General features: G+C 33.9%; 2 protein-coding genes and 1 long non-coding RNA gene across 4 annotated transcripts; 2 read left to right on the top strand and 1 right to left on the bottom strand.

Annotated features, from left to right (window-relative positions):
* The first annotated feature begins 594 nt into the window (after positions 1 to 594).
* Positions 595 to 11,589, top strand: LOC141712793 (uncharacterized). Of its 2 annotated transcripts, XM_074515864.1 has the most exons (14): positions 600 to 1,002; positions 2,686 to 2,775; positions 3,056 to 3,117; positions 5,756 to 5,856; positions 6,228 to 6,317; positions 6,881 to 7,003; positions 7,836 to 7,913; positions 8,515 to 8,600; positions 8,788 to 8,836; positions 9,445 to 9,501; positions 9,673 to 9,803; positions 9,907 to 9,990; positions 10,899 to 10,965; positions 11,229 to 11,589. In XM_074515864.1, the coding sequence occupies exons 1-14, from the start codon at positions 764 to 766 to the stop codon at positions 11,253 to 11,255; spliced, it is 1,284 nt and encodes a 427-aa protein (XP_074371965.1). In that variant the 5' UTR covers positions 600 to 763; the 3' UTR covers positions 11,256 to 11,589. The 2 variants fall into 2 exon arrangements, with proteins under 2 accessions (XP_074371966.1, XP_074371965.1); XM_074515865.1 differs by lacking the exons at positions 9,907 to 9,990; positions 10,899 to 10,965; positions 11,229 to 11,589 and having other exon boundaries at positions 595 to 1,002; positions 9,693 to 9,803.
* Positions 11,590 to 12,138: 549 nt separating this feature from the next.
* LOC141712792 (uncharacterized) lies at positions 12,139 to 16,881 on the top strand. Its single transcript, XM_074515863.1, has 14 exons — positions 12,139 to 12,564; positions 12,907 to 12,996; positions 13,290 to 13,351; positions 13,742 to 13,842; positions 14,062 to 14,151; positions 14,374 to 14,496; positions 14,585 to 14,662; positions 14,853 to 14,938; positions 15,075 to 15,123; positions 15,545 to 15,601; positions 15,709 to 15,839; positions 15,941 to 16,024; positions 16,251 to 16,317; positions 16,477 to 16,881. Exons 1-14 carry the CDS (start codon positions 12,164 to 12,166, stop codon positions 16,660 to 16,662), a joined length of 1,605 nt encoding a protein of 534 aa, XP_074371964.1. The 5' UTR covers positions 12,139 to 12,163; the 3' UTR covers positions 16,663 to 16,881.
* On the bottom strand, positions 16,610 to 17,019 carry LOC141712795 (uncharacterized). The gene is made up of 2 exons (XR_012571707.1): positions 16,881 to 17,019; positions 16,610 to 16,746 (listed from the first exon to the last, which is right to left on the bottom strand). It is a non-coding gene; the product is annotated as an uncharacterized LOC141712795 (long non-coding RNA).
* Between the last annotated feature and the right edge of the window lie 10,110 nt (positions 17,020 to 27,129).

The following is a 27,129-nucleotide window of genomic DNA, read 5'->3' as shown; positions in this document are numbered from 1 at the left end:
AGTAATTTATTAATGATGTTTAAATTTGTTAAAGGTGTAACTTCTAATCATTATCAAATCTGAAAGCATAAGCCTTCTAAACATTATCAGAATCTGAAAGTATATGTCAACAGGTTTCATAACATTCAGATGAAAAACAAGATTAAACAAGATTTAAACGATTCTCAGATACTATAATTTTTAACAATCTAATCAAAAATAATTTTAATTAATGGAATACAGATTTGGGTAAATTGAAAAAAAAAATCTTCTTTCATCTTCGTGACATGTCTTATATTTGATTTTGTTACTTAACATTCATATTAGATGTAACAAATCACAGGTAGCACGACGTGGTCATAATCATATCATATGCTACGGGATACGTTAATGTTGTAGGTTAATATCGATTTAAATTGTCTTTGATTCTGATAAAATGATCATTTTAAATTGAAGAGTGATTATGTCGACAAATTTGTAGTTAGTACAGTTGGATAATTTGATCAGAGTGAATCATCTATTTAATATTCAACCCTATTTTAATAAAAAAATTATAATAATTTGATAAAATTTTACGGTTTAAAAATATTTCTCTCTCTAGCCGTCTCATCTATCGTCAACCTAACTGAAGTGAGTAGATTCTCTGAACCTACTTGAACATCACGTTTTTTAAAAAGACAGTTATAAGTCTAAAGTGGTGTTCTGTGAAACAGACCAAACATTCCCTTAAAGCTCCCACAGCACAACACAAAACAAATATCTTCATCTTCTTCATTCAGGTTCAATGGAGGTCTGTTCCCCAATTAATGGCTACAAACTCCTTCTTAAGGCCCTTGCAATGATACCCATTTCACATTATGTACTGGGATTATCTTGTGTTTTGATTATATTTTTGTACTATTTCTTGGAGTTTCATTTTCTTCATCATTTTTTTAATGGCGGCTGTCGGGTCAAACTTACTTATCTTCCGGGTTCGGAGCTTCATCATGCTGTTATCTCCAAGTGTAAGCTTCTCCACGGCAGGTAACCAAATATCAGTCAATTATATATATTTTTTCCTATTTTATTGTTATGTTTTTTAACATGTGGGAATGTAATTATATTATGTACAACATGACATGAGTGACCATAATTTTATTTATTTGTATTTTTTTTTATGTGTACGTGGTTCTTAGTACAATTGGAATGAGTAGCTTCAGTTTGTTTACTGTGATATTATGTTATGGTTGTTATTTCAAGACTTAATTGAAGTTTGATATCCTCAGTTATTATTGTTTTACACAAAAATGATTTTTTTATAATTATTGCTACTTCAGTTACTTGACTATTATTTTTTAACAAATTATTGCATTCCGTCGATTTTTTTTAAATAATGTTAATAGATTAACTTTTCAATTTTAATTATTGCACTTTGATGCCTTAACTATTAATTATTTTGCAAGAAAATGACTCTTTTTTATATATATTGACATTTAATTATTCATTATTATTTAAAAATAATTTAACTAATAATAATTGAGGCCATCAAACTGCAATTAAGTCTTATTTCAATATTTCAATATTGGTCTTGACAAAAAAATTAGTTGAGCCAAGGGAGCCACTTTAGTTGAAGAACTGGAAGAACACAATTCTTTTTCTTTAAAATTGGTCTGCGAAAATGAACTTGCTTTAACCAAGTAAGAAAAAGACTGTGTAAAAAAATAATGGTTGCTCTGACTGAGATTTAAGTAACATTTTTAATATAAAACATTGTAGATAATAGATTAAAGTACATAATATATCAGTTCCTCAAGTTTCCCAATATAAATTCATTTTCGTTTGAACCAAGCCAAAAAATTTTTTATATTTTTTTCTTATTGCTATATGTATTGACATTATCCACTAGGACTAGAGGAGGGGCGGGGTGAATAACCTGTACTCCTTACAACAGTGTTTAGGTTTCTAATTAAACAGATAATGACATTTGTTTTGCTCAAATTTGAAATTTCTGAGGACTCTGTGTAGGCTGCTAAGCATATGTTTTAAGTAGCTGTTGTAAGATTAATTACCATGTCTGAATAATTGTTGTATAAGTTATTTTTTGCAAACGAATGAATGAATAAAGTATCGAATTAATTTATCTTGCAAGGAGTGAGGTTCTTGTATAATTGTACATATTTGCTACATGAAAGTATAGACTCACAATTGTTTATTACACATGTTATGCAAAGTAAAATAATGTATTGTACTATTTATCATTGTTTTTGAAATTAATTTCCGTTTCTCCTTAAAAGCTGTACAATAACTTCGTATAGGATTGAGGATGTACAATTGTTCATATAAAATTAACTTCTTTTCTCTTATAAGCAAATCAAAGATTATAATTGACACTGGAGTAATTTAAGTGACCACATGAATCATGTCAGGAGTTAATTTGTATTTCATACTTGCATGTTATAATATAAATTATAAACAAATTAAGATCTGAACAATATACAAAGGTAATAGGTTCTCAATAGAACTACAAAAAGGAGTATTTACTCATGAATTGGACTTAGTATAACTCTGTAAGTAAGTTTTTGTGAATAGGCTTGTCCAACTTTTAGGTAACCAGCCCTCCTTAAACCTCAAGGTGTTGGGAGGAGGCTTATTTGGATCATATTATTATATCTTTAACATCATCAACTGATTGAGTTTATTTCGCGACATTGGTTCTTCACTGGATAGGTACTCTGCAACACCATGGCTTGCTAGTCCACACTTGCAAACAATTCTTTTGCCATATGCATGTAACCCTCCTGCTTTCAGCTACAGAAGGTACTTCATGCCATAAACTTCGATTAACATTACAAAATCATGTCATAAATAATAAGCTGGTTGGTATTATATATCTGCCAGTTTGGCAATTATTGACTGTAAAATTACGGTTAGGGTCTCCAATCTTGGATGTAGAATACTATTTTATAAGTCAGAAGTTGATGTTGTGTGGAACTTCTGAAATGAAATGTATGAATAGACACTAAAAGCAGTCACTGTAAATAATAAGATAGATCTTCAAATTTCTTGATGTTAATAACCATGTGTTTTTTTGTTCCAGAGAAATATTTCATGCATCTGATGGGGGAAGTTTTGCTTTAGATTGGCTACTGAGTTCAGATGGTATGACATAAACTTTGGTTTCCTCACTTTAAAGTACCATGTATTCTACATGTGCTCTGAGTTATTTGCATAGAAATTTGGTGGTTAAATTACAGGCAAAATGCATATAGTTTTTTCATTTCAAACTATTCATAATTATGTCCTTGCATGTTCTGCTGTTTGACCTCTTCCCTGTATCTAAGCATTCTTTCTCTCTTCATCTTTTTGTCTTTCCTGCTTATAGGAAATGTTAAAAAAATATCCACAGACAGATTTATATATCCAATGTATCGATGCAAGAAGAAATGATGAAGAACAATAGTCATTTGGATTTATCCAAGCTTATCTATAGTGTTTTGGGTGTGTGTACAAAGGAAGTAAGCAGATTGATTGAAGTCAAACCTCATTGAATTTGACATAATATATAAACATAAAATATTCGAGTTGCCAGAAATCTCATCTATGTACACAATAGATGATGTTTCAAATATAGTTCCTCTTGGCTACTAGAGGAAATATTTATTGGTAATATATTGGACGAGTCTGTCTGACTGTGTGAGAACAACCAAATTTAAAAATTTATACTAACTGCTAATTTTAAAACAAAGTTACTTATTATAATCTAAAAAACACTGATATTAGTCAAAATACAGAAGAAGTTACTTGTCATCTGCATATGAAAAACTAAAATTACTGGTACCACTCTAGTTCTGCTAAAGTTCTCCCCTTAATATACTGCCATTGCAAGCTAAACCAAAGTGCGAGACAAAATTTTTTTTTTTACAGATTATCTTTCCAACTCAAAGCAAGCAGCCCCCATCCAAATCATATGTTACTTTTTTTCTCTATCTTATATCTTATATATAAATTTATACATATTAATTTGAAACACACTGGAGGGCAGAATGGACCCTGCTCTTACTGCGAGTCTGCATGTTATCTATCTTCATGTTTTCACTACTTTCAGTCAGATGAAGTTTTCTCTGAACAAATGAGAAAATGCTAAAGTATGTGCCATTCTTTATCTAGAGGCTAGTACTCTTTTTTTTTTTTGCTAAATGATTACACGCGCACACGCCAAGTCTCGAACTCTTGACCTCCCGCAAGGAGGACAAGAGCTCAACCACTGCACCAACCCTTTGTTGGCAAGATGCTAGTACTTTGTAATTGATCTAATAGGTTCTTTTTTATTTTTTTTGAAACTATCTAATAGGTTCTTTTGATACTCAATACTAGTAGTACTATTACGAACTAGAGAACAGATCTAATAAGTAATAAGTCAACATTGGGAATGGTACTTGAGGTACATAATAAAGCCCCTTATCCAGAGTAGTAGGAATATCTACATTACTGTGATCAAGCTTGTTGGTAGAATAAAGGTCACATCATACAGCTTAACTGAAAAGAATCACAAGAACCAAAATTAGTGAAAATCTGATGTAGAGATAGTGTAGCAGAAGCAGAGTCTTTGTCCCAATATTTGTTTGAGAATAGGTTTTCCAGACAATTATATCCAAATTGTCAAGAAAATCTATAAAAACCAAGGGAATACTAGAACCATCAACTTCTCATTGTATTATTTTCCCTGAGTAGACCGCAAAAGATAAGGGACAAACTTTATCAGAAAAATGTTTATAACAGTTACACCTAGTTTGAGTAATAGAAGAAATAAATATTTTGAGTCAAACTTTACCGGAAAGATGACGTGAAAGTTGTATCCTGTCTGAGCAACGTAAAACCTAATAGACAAATTGAAGGGATTTCTGTTCCTTTTTTGTTAGCTAATTATTGTCATGATCATATTTATGGAGACTGGGGAAGAAACTTAAAAGAGTCTAACGATGTGAAAAATAAATCTAGCTCTGAAATCAAGAAACTGAGCAGAAATCTATTATGTTGGAAAACCAGCACTAGACAATATCACCCTAAGAGATTGAAGTGTATAAGCAGTGAACAACGAGGCCTAAGCAATTCCGAGTAAGATTTTTTTTCCTTTGTTATTGTATTTTTTTCATGTGCTTTGATTCGTGATGTTTGTCAAGCTGCACAATTATATGATTTGAGGAACATGTTGCATAAAATAGATTTGTACTGAGACACATGCACCAATGTTAAAGGAATGTTAGAAGCAGAAAAAATAAGTGAACGAACGAGTGGGGGAGGGTGGGGGAAATTATTTGATTAGGATGGTCTGGACATTAAAAATCCTATATTAAATATGAAATTCAATGTTAACCAATACACTGAATGTTATTTAATTTTCTACATTGTTCAGTTAAAGATAAGTCCATTGCAACTGCGTTACACTCAGCCACAATAGAGGTCTACAACTGTGTTACAGAAAAGCAAAGAAACTTTTATATTTTTGTGTATGTATATAGAAATGATCACACTGTTCATATGTTGACCATATGTCCAAAATTCGATTGACTGAGACAACCGGGTCTTTCACCTTCCACTCTCACAGAAATTACATGCTTTTACTTCCCTTACACTTTTATAAATGTCCCACATTTTGAACAGACTTTCTTAACGCTGTTTTCATCAAAGGTTTTGAGTTCCTATATATTCCTATCGCTGGTCTTCTCCCAGGATAGGAATATTAAGAAATTGATACGATAATTGGGTGTACTTAATTAAGTTTTCTTTCTGTTTGCAGTACTTGGAAGTTCTGCAAACAAGAATAGTGCAATTCCAAAGAACAGTTCAACACCGATTGTGATAGTGGTTCCTGGACTAACGAGCGATTCCTCTGCTCCAGTAAGTAATACAACTACAGTCTGTTCACAAGTATAACTGGATCAGTAAGTGATTTTTGTACTGCTATACAGATTATTACGATACATGTTTATATTTAACGAAGTCATCACTACATGCAAATGTTAAACCTGGTCTTACTACTTAGCATGACTTCTAACATCCTTTAACTCTTAACTAAATATGTGTGTATGTGCGCGCGCATATAAATTTGTGGTGCTGTCTCAAAAATTAGGTTTTCAGTGGGTAAATAATGTAGTTGTCTTCCTTTCAGTGAAATGAATTAGGAAATTTATATTTATAACAGAATTTTGTATGTTTACATGTCTTCTGTAGACAAAGTTAAACTGGTTTTCTTGTGAAATGTTTTGCAGTACGTAAAGTCTCTTTCACTTGATTCGGCTAAACAAGGATGGAACGTTGTGGTGTGCAATCACCGAGGAATGGGTGGTATTTCATTCAGTGTGAGTGCTTCACATAATTTTGTAACGAATATATAGTTGTTCTCAATCTTAGTTATAAAGATTAAATATCATTCACTAGGCAACCTGGAGAAAGTGGAAGCCACGTAGTTGAGAGAGATGGAGAGGGGGGGGGGAGGCGAGAGAGGCCTTGTTGTTTCTTTCTCTATTTTCAAATTACTTCTATGAGAAATACTATTCGGCTTTAGTGGAAGTCTCTTCTTTATTATATAAAATATAACTGAATAACATTAGAGGAAAAGAGAGAGAGAGGCCTTGTTCTTTCTTTATCTTCAAAAAAAAAATATTTGACTATTTGGATTTAGTGGAAGTTTTTTTTTTTATGGCATGAAATATAATTGAATAACATCCTATCATCATTTCATGTATATATTGGGTTGAATTTAGTTCCTTGATTAGTATGGCACGTTTGTAACATGCTAAATGTCTCTAGCAAGAGAATGTTCATGGCTTCAATTTTTATTATTTGTCAAAGGAAATTGCTAAAGGTGATTATGCTTGTGCTTATCATGCACCCATTGTAACGATCCCTGTTTTTTTGGCAGTCTAGGTACTTTTACAATGCTGGAAAGACGAAGGATTTAAGGGACGTCGTTAACTATCTAGTTGGCTGTTATCCCATGGCTCCCAAATTTCTTGTTGGAACTAGTATTGGTGCCAACATTGTGGTATATTCATTGATCTACTTCTATTACTTAGTGTATATACATCATATATATATATACATATATATATTATAAAGTTCTATGGAGTCAACTATTTTATTGGAGTCCTGGAGTCCATATGTGTTCTTCAATTAATATATCACGTAAAAAATATTGCAAATATATTATTTTGCGAATCATGTTCTGCAAATAGCATTATTTTAATGATAATCTTGCAAATTCCATATATTTTTCAAGTAAAATATTGCAAAATATATTGTTCTACAGAACATGTTTAATTTGCAGATTCATGTTGATGTTGCAAACATATTATGTTTTGCAATATTCTACTTATAAAATGTATGAAATTTGCAAGATTTCTATATAAATGTAGCATCAGATTCAATTATGCTTATGATGCTTTTTATATAACGATACATTTCTTAAGATTTAGAAAGGTAACATGCCTCCAACTCTTTTTTTTTTTTTTTTGCTAAAACATGCCTCCAACTCTTTAACTACAAAATTTGTTAAAATTACTGCTACTGCATTATTTTGTGCATAAAAGCTCTTACTATAAATTCAGTTTCTTACATGGTAGTAAACATTTCTCAAAAGCTCACTACCTGGACGTCCTCCAACTTTATCCATGGAATAGCCAACAATGTCATCTCCGCTACCAAATGTGTCTGTGTTTCAAATTGTTGTTAGATATAAATTAAAGCTCCAACCTTGCAAAACGACATAAGTTTAAAGCTAGTGTGTTATATCTTTTCTCTTGATCTTAATCAATCTTTGTAAGTCATTCATTTTAATATATTGACATATATGTATGTATTGAAATTCTTACTATCAGGGAAAATATCTTGGTGAAGATGGGGATAAATGTCAAGTTGCTGGTGCTGCTGTCATATGCGGTCCATGGGACCTTTTGGTTAGTCATTTAGCATAAATGGATCATAGAGAAATGTTTCAACCATGAAGTGTTATTATATAGGAAAAAGACATTTACTTAAAACATGTCAAATTAAGTGGAAAGGATTCATGCAACTCATACTGATATATCTCTTTGTTAGTCATATTTGCTGTTGGTCAAGCCTCAGTGCTTCACTGATGGGAGATGTTTAATACATTTGTTATCCGTTCTGGTTTTTGTTATATAGTCTCCTACTAAAAAGTTAAAGTTTAACAAGGTCAATGAGTCTGACTGTAGTATACTAGTATGTACAAAAGTCATTCTTAATGAGAGGAATATTTGGACATGTACTATCTAGTCTATACCCTAAAGATAGACGATTAAACATGCATGTGTTTCAGTATCTTAAGTTTATTACTGGAGATCGATTCGTAAACCTGAAGCAATTGTTTTAGAATTGGTGGTTTAATAGATTAAGTTGCCTGGTTAATATCAGAACCTATCCGAGCATCCCTATTTTAGTTGCTCATTGAGTGTAGCAAAAGTACATTTCTCGCATCAGGTGTGACTTATATAATATATGCTTATTGATTAAATACATTTACTACCTCTTCCACAGATATGTTCCAGATTCTTAGGACGGAGACTTGTCCAAAGGGTGTACGACAGAGCTCTTGCTTTTGGTTTAAAGGATTATGCACAATTGTAAGTCGGTGGAATCTAAACACCATACAAATATATAATTTGTTTATTGTGGCCTTTTTAGATATTCAAACTATATTTTTCAAGGTTGATTTCTAGTTGTTTTACTCCCACTATTTCAGTTACGTGATTTCATGTAATATGTAGCTGGTGGTACTTAGCTAAATCAGTAAACTGTTGCTTACTGCAGAAATAAGGCCAACTACGTTAAATATGCTGATTGGGAAGGCATCTTAAAGGTTTGTTCATCTTGTAATTTTGAATTTATGTTGTTTTTTTAGTAAAGGTTGTAAAGTTAGCAAGTTACTTGGCATAATATATTAGCTGTAGTTGCACGACTCGCATCCTTAAGAAAATTCAATGGTGATGTACCTTTATTTAGGACAGGAAAACTTATTGATTCCACAATCAATTTTGTAATGCAAAATCTCTGTTATATTATACTTAATACTACTTAATTGTTGTTTGATTGTAGTTCAAATTTTTGTGTGCACAAGTCATGTTGTCTTGGCTTTTAAGTTTTCTGTTGACTTAACTTATTTCACTTTTACTCTTACAATCACTACTGTAGTAGTATTACCCCTTGAAATGGAGCCTGTTTAATGTGTTGAATCTTGTCCCGATAACCTCCATTAGTTCAGCAGACATTCTGAGGACATGTTTTTGTAATACTGACATCAAGTTTCCTAAATACAACATGTAGTTACGATCTCTCTTTTTGTCTAAAGTTACTTCTCTTTTTCTTAATCCGATACGATAAACTAGATAAACCTTCAAATAACAAATGCTTTAGTAAATTCTGTTCTGACTAGAGCTTTGCGTTCATTCACTCCTTGTGCTTATACAGTCACGTATTCTTCGGGAATTTGATATGAGTGCCACCTGCGCTGTTGACGCAATTGAGGTATTAAGCTCCTCCATTTCTCTCTTTATATACATTTATATATCCAATTATCTTTCGTTCACTCTTACGCATAAAAACACACATATTGTGAACAACACTGCTGGAATAGGCCCAAACACACACAGTCTCGTTCTTTTTCCTGCTCCCATGATAACATTTTATCTCCTTAAGACTGTGGACACATACTACAGGTGGTCTAGCTGTGCTTCTTATGTGAAAGACGTATCAGTGCCACTACTTTGTATAAGTTCTATGGATGATCCAGTTTGTACTGCAGAAGCTATACCTTGGGATGAATGCAGGTAAAGCTCCTATACTTATATAATTATATTCTCTGACTGCTCTATTCCAAATACTGTTATAATCCAGTAACTGATGTAGTACTGATAAAGCTACCTTCCCCAGAGCAAATAAAAATGTTGTTTTGGCTACAACAAAACATGGTGGACATCTGGGTTATTTTGAAGGAGTAACGGCATCCAGCTTGTGGTATAATATTTTCTTAGTCTTCCACTCCGACTGTATTTGGAAATTCTCAATCAAATTTCTGGGCTCTAGGAAAAACTAGTCTTCATTTAGCTCTGAGTATCCTGTCTTCAGTGGTATTACTGATGTTAATGTAAGATATATAGTCTCACTGCAAGACTGCATATTACCTACCGTTTGAGCTATCCAGTTACGTTTTTCTTGGGTGAGGTCAATTACAAGAAACTAAAATACTCACACACAAATTCGTGTCCACCAAGATTCAAACACTTACCTCTTGTTACAAAGGGGGTATCTTCTAGGCTACAAAGCCTTTTTATTACGTTGGGTACCATTTGTAATATCCCTTAAATTTGGACTCCCCAAACTACTTAAGAAAGATAAAGACATGCTTGAATCCCTAATATTTCTTTAGCCGTGAGATTACTGTAAGACCTTTAATTCTTTCGTAAATCCCAAGAACTTAATCTTACTAGAGAACCTGAGAACATATAACTGTAGACCCTAACAGGAAATTTTAGCTTGAAATATCATGAGTGCGTCCTATTTCCAAAACTCCTGCCTCACTCACACACATCTAGATTTCCCTAAGGTATTGTGTCCTTATAGCTCCATTTAAAAATAAATGAGCTATGTCAAGGGATGGGGATCACTTCTTCTGCCTCGAAAATCTTATTTCCCTTGTCAGTTTAGGGACAGCTGCAGTAGCAATACTATTGTTCTATATTATTACAAAATAAAAATGGTTTAGACTGTTTCATATAGGAAGGAACTAGGTAGTCACCGTCATAATTTTGTTTTCTAGCATTATGCATGTTGTATCCCTAGGTTATGTTCACATAAGCATTATAACACATTGAAACTTATTTAATAGCCAGTCCTAAAGGGTAATCTTGCTGCTTCTTTTTCAGGTGGGTGAGAACAGTTAATGAGTTCTTTGGTGTTCTTCATTCTAGTCCTCTTATCCAAAAACAAAAGGTGTTATGTTCGAACTTTTAGTTTGTGAAAGCTATTTCGATAGTAAAAGTATTTTAGGAATGTCGTAGAGTTTTTGCTTTAAAACTATCCAGCATAAAGCAACAAACTCCGGAACCAATTAGCTTAGCTCAAAGAAATTTAAATTATTCGTTAATTTCTGTTCAGTCAATTTTAAACGTAATTCTGACAACTTGCAGAAAGATATTTTATGTTGCAGATCACTGATTTTCTCTTTAAAATATTGTCACTCTACTCATATGCAGGTACAAAATTACTCCCAGGAACCCTAATTTGGTGAGAGTACATATGATAGTATAACCAATGGAATAATGGCTGCAGTGGATGTGGTAGCTTACCCACATAAGCGAAGTATCCTTGCAGCGGAAACCAGAAGATACATGAAAGAATATAACTTGGTGAACAGCCTGAGCTTCCTAGTTAAATTAGACACAGAAAAGAAGCTGCAACCTGCTAGATAGTGAAGTAGATGTGTTACATAATTTTTCTGTAATTTAGGGGAAGTTGGCATGCTGGAAATTGTCTTTTGTTGTGTTACTTCACTGTTAAACCGACAATCATTGTTGCTTAATTGATGGAGAAGTGAAAGTCTCCTTTTTTCTTTTCTTTTCTTTTTTCTACTAAAACACACTCACACACCCTCGAACCCTCCTATTCTTTGACAAGGTGAATATTGTCTAAACTGTAATGTTGTAAGCCATGTTTCTGAGAAGTTGTCAGTTACTTCACCAACTAGGCAACTATTCATGCGGTGACTTGATGATTAATCACTCCATCATAAATACGAAGATGCAGCATTTTATCACGAGTCACTAACTAGTCAATTGCATTAAAATACATAGATAACGGAAAACAGTCTGACCAGTGCAACAGGTCTACAGCTGAAAAATGAACAAGCATGAAACACCAAACAAAATGGTTACATGAATTGAACAATAAAAAACAAAACAACCAAATATATAGGGCACCCAAATACGAAATTCTGTACATGTGACGAGGAATTTAGTTTGATCCTCCTATGAGCTTGGACTTGAGAGTTCGCCCTAGTCCACTAACTCAAGCGCCCGCCAGCCGCCTCACTGAGCAGCTCGCCACACTTGACTCTCTCTTATTTTTATAATGCCAAATGCATTTTCTTTCTTCAATCTTAAAAAAAAAACTACAACTGCCCACGTGTGTAATGCAAGAAATATTGATCATTTTGGTTGTCTTGTTGCAATGCCACTGTCAGTATATACAACTCCATCAAGACACCCTCCTTTTCCTTACTTCAGCACCAACCCAAAATTTTGATTATTTTCTTCCTCATTTGGGTTTGTTTTCAATGGATGTTTGCGCGGCATCCATTGAAGTTTCGCCTATTAATGGCTACAAACTCCTGTTTAAGGCCGTCACCATGATACCCATATCACATTATGTGTTGGGATCATTATGTGTGTTGATTGTTTTCTTGTACAATTTCTTGGAGTTCCATTTTGTTGAGGATTTTTTGTATGGAGGAAGTCCTGTCAAACTTACTTATCATACGGGTTCCCAGCTTTATCAAGCTGTTGTCTCCAAATGTAGGCTTCTTCATGGAAGGTATGACAGATGTATGCACACTTGTTTTCACGTAGAAACTCTCGTATCTGTACTCTTGGTAAATCATATATTTCTGTAACATGAAGTTACATTCACAACCTATTATCGATAATATTGGTATGTCTAGTGAATCTTGTGGATTTGTTATAGTAAATGTTGTAGGTTGAGGAATCTGTAGTAAAACTTTGGGTTGTCAATATTACTTTACATCAGTGTTCATATGGTATCTTAATAACAAACTCTCTGCAAGTCTTTCTTTGCTATTTTTATTTTTTTTTGCTAATTATCTCTCTCTGCAAGTCTCTACACATACATTCGGTTTGATGATTCTTGATTGTACAGGTACTCTTCAACACCATGGCTTGCAAGTCCGCACTTACAAACAATTCTTTTGGAAAATATAGGAAGCCCCCCTGCTTTTACCTACACGAGGTAAAGATTCAACCAATTATTATGTATATAAATTAGGCCATTTAGTTTACTGCTGAAGTTGTTTAATGTTGTTTACTTGGAAGTTTTCACATTTCTTGTACTTCAAATTATAATGATAGTTTAGCTATATCTGATGCAGAATGTTTTCCTAATTTGTAATGATTTAAAGTTGGAGTATTAATTTAAGCACAAAGGCCAAGTAGAGAATTTGGCATACATCACTTTAGATGCCTCGGGGAAGATAACAGAACTTAAAGATTATTTCTAACAAGAACATCTGTGCGATATTGCAGAGAAATATTTCATTCATCGGATGGTGGAACTTTTGCTCTCGACTGGCTGAGGAGTTCAGATGGTAGGCATACACATTAGTTTTGGCCCGCTCAACTCACATTTTCATCGGTTGCTTTGAGTTAATTGTAAAGTACGTCAATATAGCATCTACATTGAACTGTTTTCCATCCCAACCTACAAGTCAAGACCAAAATAACTGCACTCTTACACTAAATTTTTTGATGGTGCATGCAACTTATGTAATTAGTGTAGCTCCCTTTCTTTCAACTTTTGAATATTGCTCTTGTTTGGGAAATAAGCTTACTTCAGAAATATCATCATAGTAATGTTATTCTTATTTGTACATAATATTTTGGGCAATTAAAAATAAAGAAGAACATGTGAGGAGACGAAAGATATTTGACACAACAATATGAATGTACTAATGCAATTTTATATTTTTCATATGCAGTACAAGGAAGTTCAGGGGACACACAAACTGCAGATGTGAAGAATGAAACGACTCCAATTGTGGTTGTGGTTCCTGGACTAACAAGTGATTCTTCTGCTGCTGTAAGCTATGCAATTGAAATCAGCATATGAACAAGTATTAGATTTACAAGTGGTGTCTAATTTTACTATGTTTCATCTATTAACTAGAAGCTTTAGCTTCCTTCCATAGCCATTTGCAATTAACATGTTTAACTACTAGGTCTTTGAGATTGTTTAGCCGTTTATTTTGTGGTAGAGAAGGCTAATATGATGCTTTTGTTTTTGTGAAATGCATTGCAGTATGTAAAATCTATGTCATATAATACTGCAAAGTGTGGAAAGAATGTTGTGGTATGCAATCACCGAGGAATGGGTGGCGTCCCGTTCACCGTAAGTGCTTCTAAAATCTAAATGCTTAGTTACAACTTCCAAATATTTATTGTCCTTGGCTTGGGGAAAACATTGATAATTTGGTCTCCTAGATATTCTCTCTTTTTTTCTATTTTGTTTTTTTGCTAAATCGACATTCTCTGTTTTGCATGATCTGAAATGTAATAATTTAAGAAGCACCAGCTAATCTTTCCCATTGATGCCATTTTATTTTTTGTGCAGTCTAGTTACTGCTATAACGCTGGAAAGACCAGGGATGTACGAGACGTCGTAAACTATCTAGTCGAAAAATATCCCATGGCTCCAGTATTTCTTGTTGGAACTAGCATAGGCGCTAACATTGTGGTATGTTGAGTTATAAGTGAGATTTTTTATTAGTGATTGCAACTCAGACTTAACAAATATGCTATGAGATGCTTTTTGTTTCCTTCAGGGAAAGTATCTTGGAGAAGATGGGGCTAACTGTCCCGTTGCTGGTGCTGCTGTTATATGTGCCCCCTGGGACCTTCTGGTTAGAAATTTGTGTTTTTTAGAAAACTTTAATGTTCAAGTGTAGTGGTTGAAGAAGATTACTCATGTGCAACACTTTTTTTGAGAATTTATCTTCCAGTGTAGCTGCTGATTCATCATATATCAGATGTTACATTCGTCTCATAAAGCTCTATCCTGGAGGTTTACTAGGTCTTATTATCCTTTTTCAGATTGGTGCTCGATTCTTAAGACGGAAACTTATGCAAAGGGTTTACGACAGCGTTCTTGCTGCTGGTCTTAAGGGTTACGCACGATTGTATGTCTGCACCACCTTACTATATGAATCTTACATCTCACTCTTCTTTATCTGTGGCTCATCATTTCCATTACAATGTAATGCAACATTAAGCTTGACCCATAAAACTTAATCTAACACTAATTTTTTGCTGTAGACATGAAGCCCACTTCACTAAACATGCTAATTGGGAAGGCATCATGCAGGTTGACATCTTCTCTGGAACTGATTATTAATCATTATTAATATAAAGCCACATTTGTTTCAGTATGGTTGTAAAGTAACTAGGTTTCTTGGGTACTTTAAACATACAATCTCACTGGCATCAATGATTATGAACTATTGCAGTAAAATCCAGCGTGATGCATCATTGTCAAGATGTTGTATTTATAACAAGAATGCGCAATACAATTACCATAATATTATATACTTGGACAAAATAATTCTGTCATGTTGAAAATAGGAAGAAGTTATGATTTGTGTGCAATCTGTGTTTCCTGCAACTTAAATTATACTACTACTACATAGCAGCAGATTCCAGTTCTCGTTTCTTTTAATTCTGCATACATACTGTACTCCTCCTCCCCCTTAACTTGTGTGTTTGCTCAATCCCTTGTGCCTTTACAGTCACGTATTATTCGTCATTTTGATGAGCATTCCACCTGCGCTGTCGACAATATCGAGGTATCAAGATCCCCTCTATCTTTCTTATACACAGACACGTGCACAAGCTCACAAGCGCAATTACGTTGTTCTCTATGCTCTCTCGACTAACGTCTTCTCTCTTTAAGACCGTGGACACTTACTACAGGTGGTCTAGCTGTGCTTCTAATGTGAAAGATATATCAGTCCCGCTACTTTGTATAAGTGCTTTGGATGATCCAGTTTGTACTGCTGAGGCCATACCTTGGGACGAATGCAGGTAAAAGCCTGCTCAACCCAAATCCTATATACACATACCCATGACTTCATCAAAATTCAGTAGGTAATCTCATACTAACTAATATACACCTACCTTTACAGAGCAAATAAAAATGTTGTTCTGGCTACAACCAAACATGGGGGGCATCTGGGTTACTTCGAAGGAGTAACAGCATCCAGCTTGTGGTACTCTTCGATAATTCTCTTATCGTTCCACTCCATCTGACAGTATTATCGATTAATGACGAGCATTTTGAGAAAATATACTAGTATAAATTCGAGTGGCAATTCCGTACTCTTCTCAATTCTAACATCCTTTGAGCTCAGCATTTGACCATTTACGATGTTATCGCAATGGAACTTTTAATAGTGCCACTGCCTCGTTATGTTCTCACATGCTGTTTATTCTCAGGTGGGTGAGGGCTGTTAATGAATTTCTCGTCGTTCTTCAATCTAGTCCTCTTATGCATAATCCGAAGGTACCATTTTTAAAACTTTTGGCCACTTCAATTATAGAAATAATTTAGGACTTCATTAAGTTTAGCCTACAAATATGTTATGAACTATACAGATTATGTCAGTATCAAATCAGAAAAAAACAAATGTTCAGTCATCATTTACATACACTCGATTTTCAGGCACAACAAGAAAAATGTTCCCCACAGGGAGCTGAAGTAAATCCGGGTTCAAATGTTAGTGTCACCAACAGAATGATGGCTATGAATTTAGTAGAAGAACACTATAAAGGGAGAATTACTCAACATGGAAAAATGCAAGAACTGGTTTTAGTTTCAGAACTTCAATTATTTCCAAATAAAAATTAGAGCCATGATTGAAAATTGTGAAACCGAAGCTGCAAGCTGATCCGGCATTTAAGCTAATTGTTCCATGGTAGGTTGGAAGAACAGCTGAAAGTTGAGCAAAAGTGAAACTTCATTTGTAATTTTAATGTTGCTTCATAATGCAACTACTGATGTAATTTATATAATAAATAATCCTGTCAGAAAAAAAATTATATAATAATAAATGAATCAATACTTACCCTGCCAGAGAACAGAGGAGATATATTAGAAATCACCTTCACAAAATAGTTTAGAAAAATGTAAGTCATGCGAGCACTCATAATTTACTTATAACTAAGGATCCGGATATATGATAAACAATTTTACAACCATTTACCAGCGGTTTTTTGAATTTCTGACAGGTTTAACACCTAGTTTATTATCTCAACACAAGGGTCTTGAGTCTTCATCGCAAAACGTTTGTTACCAGCTGCCTATAACTAAATAGGGAACGTGGAATATATAGCAATAATATTCATGCATAGGGAAGATGAGAATAAACTGGGCAAATAATTTTACCTGTTTTTCACATAGTTATTTCGACAAAACCTGTCTTCTCCAGTTGAGTACAGAGAGCAAGAATTGTGACTCCTAAAGTTGATGAAATGAAACAAAGACCTTGATGAGATGAAAGAAAGACCTAGTTTGAAACGCAATCAGTGTGGCACCATAAGATAAGACACAACCCAAAGTAATCTATGGTGCCCCACCACATGCGCCTCAAAAAACTCTTCGTGTTTCTTTAGTTAGGATTCAGCTGGCTTCTCTCTCTGTATTAAAATCTGTATTTTTGTTTAAGTGATAACCACTGATGATCTGATCTCTAGCAAACATGTTAGAGTTCTACATCCTCTTCTTTTTTTATAACAATAATAATAGCACATGTGTCCTACCCTCAATACTCCATGTGTACCAATATTTATAATTTATATTTGGCAATTATCAATATGATAAATATGACTTAACCAAGAAGTAAATTAAAATATGGGGTGGTAGTCAGGACCCAGGAGTCACTTATGACTTAACCACCGACTACGGGCCTATTTGGCGAGACTTATAAGCCCGTAAGTACTTATCGAGTACTGTTTGTGTACCTAACTTATAAGTCGGATTTTTAACTTATAAGTTGATAAGTTGAATGTTAGTAATGACGTACTTTTTCTCAACTTATTTTGATTTTTTACGTTTTTATTAACTTTAATTTTAAAAAATATATTTTTAAATGTTAATCTAATCTATAATTCATGAAATAATATGATTATATTTAAAAATTATTTATTTTAATTTTTTAAATTAAAAAAAAATCTGACTTATAAGTGAAACTATCCAAACACTTACGTAACTTATAAATATTTATTTAACTACAGGTGCCCTTTTAAGTCTTTACATTCATTTTTTTTAAGGTGGAGCCGACATTTTCTAAACCAATAACATTATCTGTTTTGCCCAAATCTCATAAAAAAAAATTCTCATATACTTCCTTGTTTTAATATAGGTGTTCAATTTTAAAAAAATTACACATATTAAAAAATCCTAACATTATTAAAAAAATTATATTAGTTATTATAATTATTGTATTAACTACATTAATTACATTATTGTTTATAATAAAGAGTAAGCCTTTGAAATAGAAACTAGTGATACAATAATTATGTGTGGTGAAAATTCATCTTGAAAATATAAACTAAATTTTATAATTTGAATAGTGACATTAAAATTATAAACTATTTTAAAACAATTTTTTTAAAAAAATGAATAATTATTTTAAAATGGAGAGAGTATTTTTTAAAAAGTTCAACTTAATTAGTTATTTGTTATTTATAACTATCCTTTTTTAAGTCAACTAGACCTGCGTCCTCTGTAAACTTTCCTGCATGTCCATCCTAAAAGCCGATCCACAATTGTTACAAAACATTACTCCCTCGATTCCATCCAATTGTTTATATTTGTTTACATTTAGTTTGGACACGTACCCATTGATTTTTAATTTATAAAAAGAAGATAATGGAATAAAAGTAGGGTGAAAAAAAAAAGTGATAAAGTGATATGAACCGTTTACTATTTTTGGTAAGTTTTGAAATGTAAAAAATTTGATGTCTCATCAAAAAAGGAAAGTGTAAAAAAATGGTTGGAACAGAGGGAGTACAAATTTACAATCACATGTTATGTCAGTCAAAATTCAACCTCTTTATACATTTGTTAAGGAAGATCGGAAAAATTCAGGGGAATTTGTATAATATATTCCAGATTAATAAGTCACTTTATAATTAAATTTTATTTTAATTAAAATTTATCGGTGTATCCTACAATTAAATTCCAACTCAGATATAACCATCATATATGTATTTTAGTTATAAAAATAATATATATTCATCAAATATTACAAAATAGCCCTGATACATTAATAATAGGTTTTAGATGATTCTGAAATTACACCTAGAGGGGGGGTGAATAGCTGATTATGGCTAACTAAGATTACTTTTAAATTTTACCCGATAATAGCTTACTGAGATTTTACCAACTGAACTATAATCTGACAATGATAGTAAGCTGATATGACTAAATGCAATGCAGAAAATAATGTGCAGGAAAGTAAATAGAACACACAAGAATTTTAGCCAGGTTCGACCCCTAATCCCCTATGGTCTACGTCCTGGTCCCTTACCAACTTGGTAAGAGAATATATTATTGATCAATGAAGGTTACAACTACAAGATACAACAATATATCTCCCTTTATCTCAGCTGCTGATAATGGCTTGCTGAAACCCTGTTTAAGAACCTGCTCTCTAAGTACTATACTACCCCGTAGTACAAACTCCTCTATCAAGTACCACTAAACCCTTATTTTCCTAGCCAACTTATCCAGCAACTAATCAATACAATTGAATAATACAAATCAGTGATAAAGTTTACAACTCAAACTATAGACTCTCTTTAAGATAAAACACGTGTATATATTTAGAGCTCGAGAGTATTTTGAAATCAATAAAGATCAGGAGTTGTATGTGTTCTTGCTTGCAAATTCGTCAGTCATAAAACTGCAAGAAACCACATATATAACCACACATTAACGTTTGAAAACAGCCTCAACAAATTACAACGGCTAGAATCCAATTCTACCGTGTAAGATCGTTGGGATGGTTTTTCCAACGTTCATGTGTACGTTAGATAGAAGAGAAACACAGAAGTCCAACGTTCAGAAAATATCTCTTCTATTTAGTAGAGGATAAAACGTTTTAATCAGAAGATAGAAGAAAGAGTTTGAAAGAGAAACAAACTCCTATTCTTTAGGAAATCAATTTGAATGATTAAAACATTTTATAAAAGAGCTCTATATATATAATGCACGTATATTTATTAGACTAGTCCTTACAACTGATATATATGAAGATCCTATAAAATCTCCATGAAATTCGACTTCCTTGTTGAATCTGGACTGTGCATCTTGGCTTGCTGTTATTCTGACACTGTTGATCATAGCTTGCTGAAATAGATTACTATCTTATGATAGTTTGCTGTCATGATACTTAAACAGCACTGATATCAAGCTGTTAAATCCTGCAAACATTCTCAAATAACAACATGATGGCTTGCTGTGTTGTGATCATCAAAACTAAGGAGTTACAATCTCCCCCTTTTTGATGATTACACACATTTAGGAGAATTATAAAAACTCCCCCTAAATCTATGCATATCTCAAAATCTTATAACATGTTATTGCAATTAATATAAATGACACATATGCATATCCAAATATCCAATCATAACTAACAACCAGCATAAATCATTACATCAAGTCTTAAAAAACAAAGTCAATTTAAACCAAGTAGCAAACCACAGATTAAACATAAGCCAACTAGTCAACAGAAAGTCTTAACCATAAGTCAACATAAGATAGTCTTAATAACCAAACAGAAATAAACATAAGCATAAAATAAGTCTCCTAAATTTATCCCCCTTAAAGCATCAAAAAGATCTAGGTTGAAAGCTGATCAGAATTATAAGATAAAGCATCAAAACACACAAACAAGTAACAACAATAAACAGATAATGACATATCATAATTAAAAAATTACATTAAACACAAAATTGCCATTTTAATAACCCATCATAGTAAGCTAACATTAAAAATGATAGTAAGCCAACATTACCAAATTTCCAATGATAGCTTGCCATTATACACTGCACATGCCAAGTTCCCTTCGAATGGTAGAAAATCTTGCTTCGCCAAGGGGTTTTGTAAAGATATCTGCCAATTGATATTCAGTAGGTACAAAAACTAATTCAATCTTACCTTTGGCAGCATTATCTCTCAAAAAATGATGACGAACATCAATATGCTTTGTTCTTGAGTGATTAACCGGATTCTTTGATATGTTGATGGTGCTAGTGTTGTCACAATAGATTGGAACTTTGCCACACTTGATTCCAAAATCTCGTAGAGTCTAAATCATCCATAAAATTCGAGAGCAACAGCTACCAGCTGCCAGATACTCACCTTCTGCTGTGGATAATGTAACTGAAGTTTGTTTCTTACTTTGCCAAGATACGAGACTTTGTCCTAAATATGTACAAACACCACTTGTGCTCTTTCTATCAGTTTGACAACCTGCATAGTCAGCATCACTATACCCCACAAGATCAAATGTGCTTGTAATAGGATAAAATAACCCAAGATTAATAGTCCCACTTAAATATCGAAATATTCTTTTAACTGCATTTAAGTGTGATTCCTTAGGTTTAGCTTGAAAACGAGCACATACACAAACACTATACATAATATCTGGCCGAGAAGCAGTAAGATATAAAAGACTACCAATCATACCTCTATACTTCTTGATATCAACATCTTTACCTTTTTCATCCGATGTCAGCTTGCTATTTTGATTCATTGGAGTAGATTTCGGCTTGACATTGTCAAAACCAAATCTGGTCAGCAAATTCTTGACATATTTTGATTGATGCACATAATTTCCATCTTTAGATTGTTTAATTTGGAGCCCCAAGAAATAATTGAGCTCACCCATCATGCTCATGTCAAATTCACTGCTCATACACTTAGAAAACCACTCACACATAGAATCATTAGTGGATCCAAAGATTATATCATCTACATATATCTGGACAATCAAAATATCATTACCATTTTGCTTCGTAAATAAAGTAGGATCAATTTTACCTCGAATGAAGCCATTTTTGATCAAAAACTTACTAAGCCTCTTGTACCAAGCCCTTGGTGCTTGCTTTAAGCCATATAATGCCTTCTTGAGCTTGTAAACATAGTCCGGATGTTGTCCATGTTCAAAACCAGGGGGTTGCTTGACATAAACTTCCTCTTCCAGAAATCCATTAAGAAAAGCACTTTTGACGTCCATTTGATGTAGCTTGATCTTCTTGTAGCATGCATAAGCAAGAAGCATCCAAATTGATTCCAATCTAGCTACTGGAGCATAAGTTTGATCAAAGTCAATGCCTTCTTGTTGGTTGTACCCTTGTGCTACGAGCCTTGCTTTATTTCGAGTAACAGTACCAAATTCATCCACTTTATTCTTGAAAATCCATTTTGTACCAATGATTGAAGCATCCTTTGGTGGCTTGACCAGTTCCCAAACATCACATCGTTTGAATTGATTGAGTTCTTCTTGCATAGCCGTGATCCAATTTTCATCTTCCAGTGCTTCTTTGACATTTTTGGGTTCCTCTTGAGCTAAAAATGCAGCATAAGCACAAAAGTTTGCAGTGCCTTTTCTTATCTTGAGACCATCAGAAATATCACCAATAACCTGTTCTGGAGGGTGATTCTTCACTGTCCGTGTAGCTTTTGGCAATGAATGCTTTGCAATATCTTCTTGTGAAGTCTTCCTTATCTTAGATGGAGGAGCTAAGTCTTCACCATCATAGATTGACATTTTATCCTTTGCTCTATTTCCTCTAGGACCATCAAGAGTCATCTTTGCCATCTTTACAATTGCATCATCAACTGGAGTAGAAGGTTCTGCTTGCTGATTTCCTGAGGCAGTTTCAATTTCAGCTTGCTGTTTTCCAGAATCAGTCTCTGTTTCAGCTTGCTATTTTGGAGTAGCCTTCTCTGTTTCAGCTTGCTGTTGTCCAGCTTCACCTGCATCATCTTCCTCGTCTCTTGGAAGATCATTGTTAGGTTCTTGAAAAGTAACATCTATAGATTCCTCAACAATATGCTTAGACAAATTATAAACTCTATAAGTTTTACTATTCATAGAATAACCAAGAAAAATAGCTTCATAAGATTTAACATCAAATTTACCATCATTACCAATTGTCTTGAGCACAAAACACTTTGAGCCAAAGATTCTGAAGTAACTGATGTTGGGCCTCTTTTTCTTGAGCAATTCATATGGAGTCTTGTCCAAAATAGGTCTTATCAATACTCTATTCAGAACATAGCATGCTGTGTTGACTGCTTCTGCCCAAAAACTTCTAGGTAACTTGCTTTCTCGCAACAAAGTCCTTGCCGTCTCTTGCAGTGACCTATTCTTGCGTTCCACCACACCATTTTGTTGTGGAGTCCTTGGAGCCGAGAATTCATGTGATATTCCTCTTTCTTCACAATAAGTAACAAAGTCTTTTTGGAATTCACCACCTCGATCACTCCTTATTCCTACAAGCTTTGTATTGAGCTTATTCTCAAGTAATTTAATTAGTTTCTCAAACTCATTAAAAGCAGCATCTTTAGTTCTAAGAAACAATACCCATGTAAAACGAGAATAATCATCAACAATTACAAAACCATATTGCTTACCTCCTATACTTTTATAAGCTTCTGGACCAAATAAGTCTAAATGTAAAAGTTCTAAGGGTTTAGAAGTAGATACCATTTTCTTTGCTTTGTGAGTACTTCTAATTTGCTTGCCTAATTGGCATGCCGAACACACCTCAGACTTGACATACTTGATTTTGGGTAAACCTCTGACTAGCTTCTTCTTTGAAAGCTTGTTAAGTAAGTCCATGTGAGCATGACCCAATCTTCTATGCCAAACATAAGGATCAGTGTCTATTGCAGCAAGACAGCAAGCTGTTTTCTGCAACTCAAATTCCAAAATATATATATTTCCTTCCCTTCTAGCAACTAGGGGGACTTTGTTAGTACCAATAGTAATAATACACTTATCAATACCAAAGTTAACAGTATGACCATCATCATATAACTGACTTATGCTAAGCAGATTATATTTAAGGCCTTTAACATATTGAACTTTATCAATTGAAATGTGTTTATTACCTATTTTACCTTTTCCAAGAATTTGAAGAGTTTTGCTATCACCAATAGTCACTCTTCCACCCTTTTTGATCTGAAGACTCAAGAATTGTGCTTTGTCTCCACTCATATGTCTAGTACATCCGCTATCTAAAATCCATTGAGTTGATTTGACTCGAGCGGCAAGACACATCTACAAAACAAATAAAACAACTCAACCTTTTGGTACCCAAAGTTTGTTGGGTCCGACATGGTTAGCAGATAAAACATATAAAACATGTAAATCAGATTTCTTTATCCATTTTTGGATAAATCTAGGTGATTTAACTCTGCCAGCCTGATGATGGTAAGCTGTCTTTGTTCTGCCATTCTGATCATAGTAAGCTGTTTTCTGTTTGTTTCCTCCATGATATGATTTTTGTCCATTTTGAACTTTGCAATGCTTTTCAAGATGCCCTTTCTTTCCACATCTGTTGCATATCTTCCAAGGCATAGCATAATCATAGGGTATGCCATGTTTTCCTTCATATCTTAGAGCTTTGTCCTTCTTGTTTGCATTCATTCCAATTCCTTCTCTGACCAATGGAATATTTGTGTTGTTCATCATAGATTTGAGACTTTCTTCTCCTTGAACAAACGATCCCATGCCCTTTTTCAGATCCTCAACTTCCTTTGTGAGCAGATCAATCTTTTCAGCTTGCTGACTTATGATTTCAGCTTGCTGAGATGGTTCTTCTGCTTGATTTGAAGGTGTTGCATCTATTGATTCTCTGAGTTTGAACAGCTCCAAACATTCATCCCTTGCTTCAATCTCCTTCTTTAACTCTGTGATCTCCATTAATTGAGTCTTGTTTCTTTTGAGGAGAATTTTGTTGAAGTTTTCCACATGACTAACTTTAGCTTGAAGATCCTTGATTTCAGCCTCTTTGTCAGCTTGTGTAGGTACCTTCTTGTCAATCCAAGTATCTACTTTGCTCATCAAATCTTAAACCATAGTCTTGAGATAATTATTCTTCTCTTTTAGCTTGCTATTTTCAGCTTTAAGAGAATAATATTCACCCATAGATACATTCTTACATTCCTGTATGGTTAGTGATTCCAAAACAATATTTTCAGAAGATAAATTATATTTACAAGAGTTTACCTCACTCTGATCTTCTTCTGAATCACTTTCTAGGTATCCACTTTCTGAATTTCCTCGAACAGAATCATCATCAAGTCCAACTAGGGCAAGATTGACCATGTCTCCACTTGAATCATCACTGGAAACCGAGTCATCATCACTCCAAGTCATTAGAGCTTTAGCTTTCTTCTTATCCTTGAAGACAGTTTGCTGTTTTGACTTCAATTTGTAGCAGTCCCGCTTATAATGGCCTGGCTTTCCACATTCAAAGCATGTCTGATCTTTAGAATCCCTGTTGGGCTTCTTGTTGTTGGAAAATCTTCCTTTATCTCTTTTCAGCTTGTTCTTCTTCTCGATCATCTTTCTGATCTTCCTGGATATTAAAGCTAGTTCTTCGTCTGACTCATCTTCAGATTCCAGTAAGCTATCATTAGTGTGAAGAGCTAATTGCTTCATTTGAGCAACTGGAGCTTGCATCAAACTTGATTGGATTTCCTTGATTTTGCTTTCAAATTGTTCCAATTTTGCAAAAACAGCCAATTGATCCATAGTATCTATAGTTGGAGAGGATTCTAGAGCTGTTACCTTTGGTTCATAGATAAATGGCACAGCACTAAGTATCTTCATGTTGATTTCTTCTTGTGGGATATGTTTGCCAAGCTGCTTTAAGGCATTCAGATTTATCTGGAATCTAGCTTGACTTTCTCGAATAGTTTCTCCGTCTTGAAGCTTGAAATTTCCAAACTCATTCATTAGTTTACTCAATTTCACCTTTCTTAAACTCTTGGATCCTTTGTGATACAATTCCAGAGTATCCCATATCTTTTAGCTGATTTGCATGAAGAGACTTTATCACATTTACTAGGACATAACCCATTCATGAGAGAATTCCTAGCCTTTCCATTGAAGCTGTATTTGATTAGTTCAGCCTCTGTGAGATCATCAACGTCTTTCACTTTGCCTTCTTTGTCCTTAAACTCAAATGGACCCTTCTGAACAACTCTCAAAGCTAGTGGCTCCCTGGATAGATACACTTCCATGCGACCTTTCCACCAGTTATAGTTTTCTGTACCAAGCAAGAGAGGTGCTCGGTAATCTGAGGTTCCTTCGGGATATTTGTCAACCATTTCGATCGAATACTATTCCTGTTACAGAAAGATTAGTATACCAAAGCTCTGATACCAACTGAAATTACACCTAGAGGGGGGGTGAATAGGTGATTATGGCTAACTAAGATTACTTTTAAATTTTACCCGATAATAGCTTACTGAGATTTTACCAACTGAACTATAATCTGACAATGATAGTAAGCAGATATGACTAAATGCAATGCAGAAAATAATGTGCAGGAAAGTAAATAGAACACACAAGAATTTTAGCCAGGTTCGACCCCTAATCCCCTATGGTCTACGTCCTGGTCCCTTACCAACTTGGTAAGAGAATATATTATTGATCAATGAAGGTTACAACTACAAGATACAACAATATATCTCCCTTTATCCCAGCTGCTGATAATGGCTTGCTGAAACCCTGTTTAAGAACCTGCTCTCTAAGTACTATACTACCCCGTAGTACAAACTCCTCTAGCAAGTACCACTAAACCCTTGTTTCCCTAGCCAACTTATCCAGCAACTAATCAATACAACTGAACAATACAAATCAGTGATAAAGTTTACAACTCAAACTATAGACTCTCTTTAAGATAAAACACGTGTATATATTTAGAGCTCGAGAGTATTTTGAAATCAATAAAGATCAGGAGTTGTATGTGTTCTTGCTTGCAAATTCGTCAGTCATAAAACTGCAAGAAACCACATATATAACCACACATTAACGTTTGAAAACAGCCTCAACAAATTACAACGGCTAGAATCCAATTCTACCGTGTAAGATCATTGGGATGGTTTTTCCAACGTTCATGTGTACGTTAGATAGAAGAGAAACACAGAAGTCCAACGTTCAGAAAATATCTCTTCTATTTAGTAGAGGATAAAACATTTTAATCAGAAGATAGAAGAAAGAGTTTGAAAGAGAAACAAACTCCTATTCTTTAGGAAATCAATTTGAATGATTAAAACATTTTATAAAAG

The sequence above is a fragment of the Apium graveolens genome, chromosome 3 (assembly GCF_009905375.1).
Source record: "Apium graveolens cultivar Ventura chromosome 3, ASM990537v1, whole genome shotgun sequence".
In the NCBI taxonomy this organism is placed as follows: Eukaryota; Viridiplantae; Streptophyta; class Magnoliopsida; order Apiales; family Apiaceae; genus Apium; species Apium graveolens.
The sequence above is the reverse complement of the archived record's forward strand: the minus strand, read 5'-3'. Positions and strand labels throughout refer to the sequence as shown.

Coding starts and splice junctions, on each gene's coding strand:
- LOC141712793 (XM_074515864.1), top strand. CDS start 764: ATGGAGGTCTGTTCCCCAATTAATGGCTACAAACTCCTTCTTAAGGCC. Junction 2,776..3,055: donor CCTGCTTTCAGCTACAGAAG/GTACTTCATGCC, acceptor TTTTTGTTCCAG/AGAAATATTTCATGCATCTG. Junction 8,601..8,787: donor TTAAAGGATTATGCACAATT/GTAAGTCGGTGG, acceptor TGCTTACTGCAG/AAATAAGGCCAACTACGTTA.
- LOC141712792 (XM_074515863.1), top strand. CDS start 12,164: ATGCAAGAAATATTGATCATTTTGGTTGTCTTGTTGCAATGCCACTGT. Junction 13,352..13,741: donor CTGGCTGAGGAGTTCAGATG/GTAGGCATACAC, acceptor TTTCATATGCAG/TACAAGGAAGTTCAGGGGAC. Junction 14,663..14,852: donor GTGCCCCCTGGGACCTTCTG/GTTAGAAATTTG, acceptor ATCCTTTTTCAG/ATTGGTGCTCGATTCTTAAG.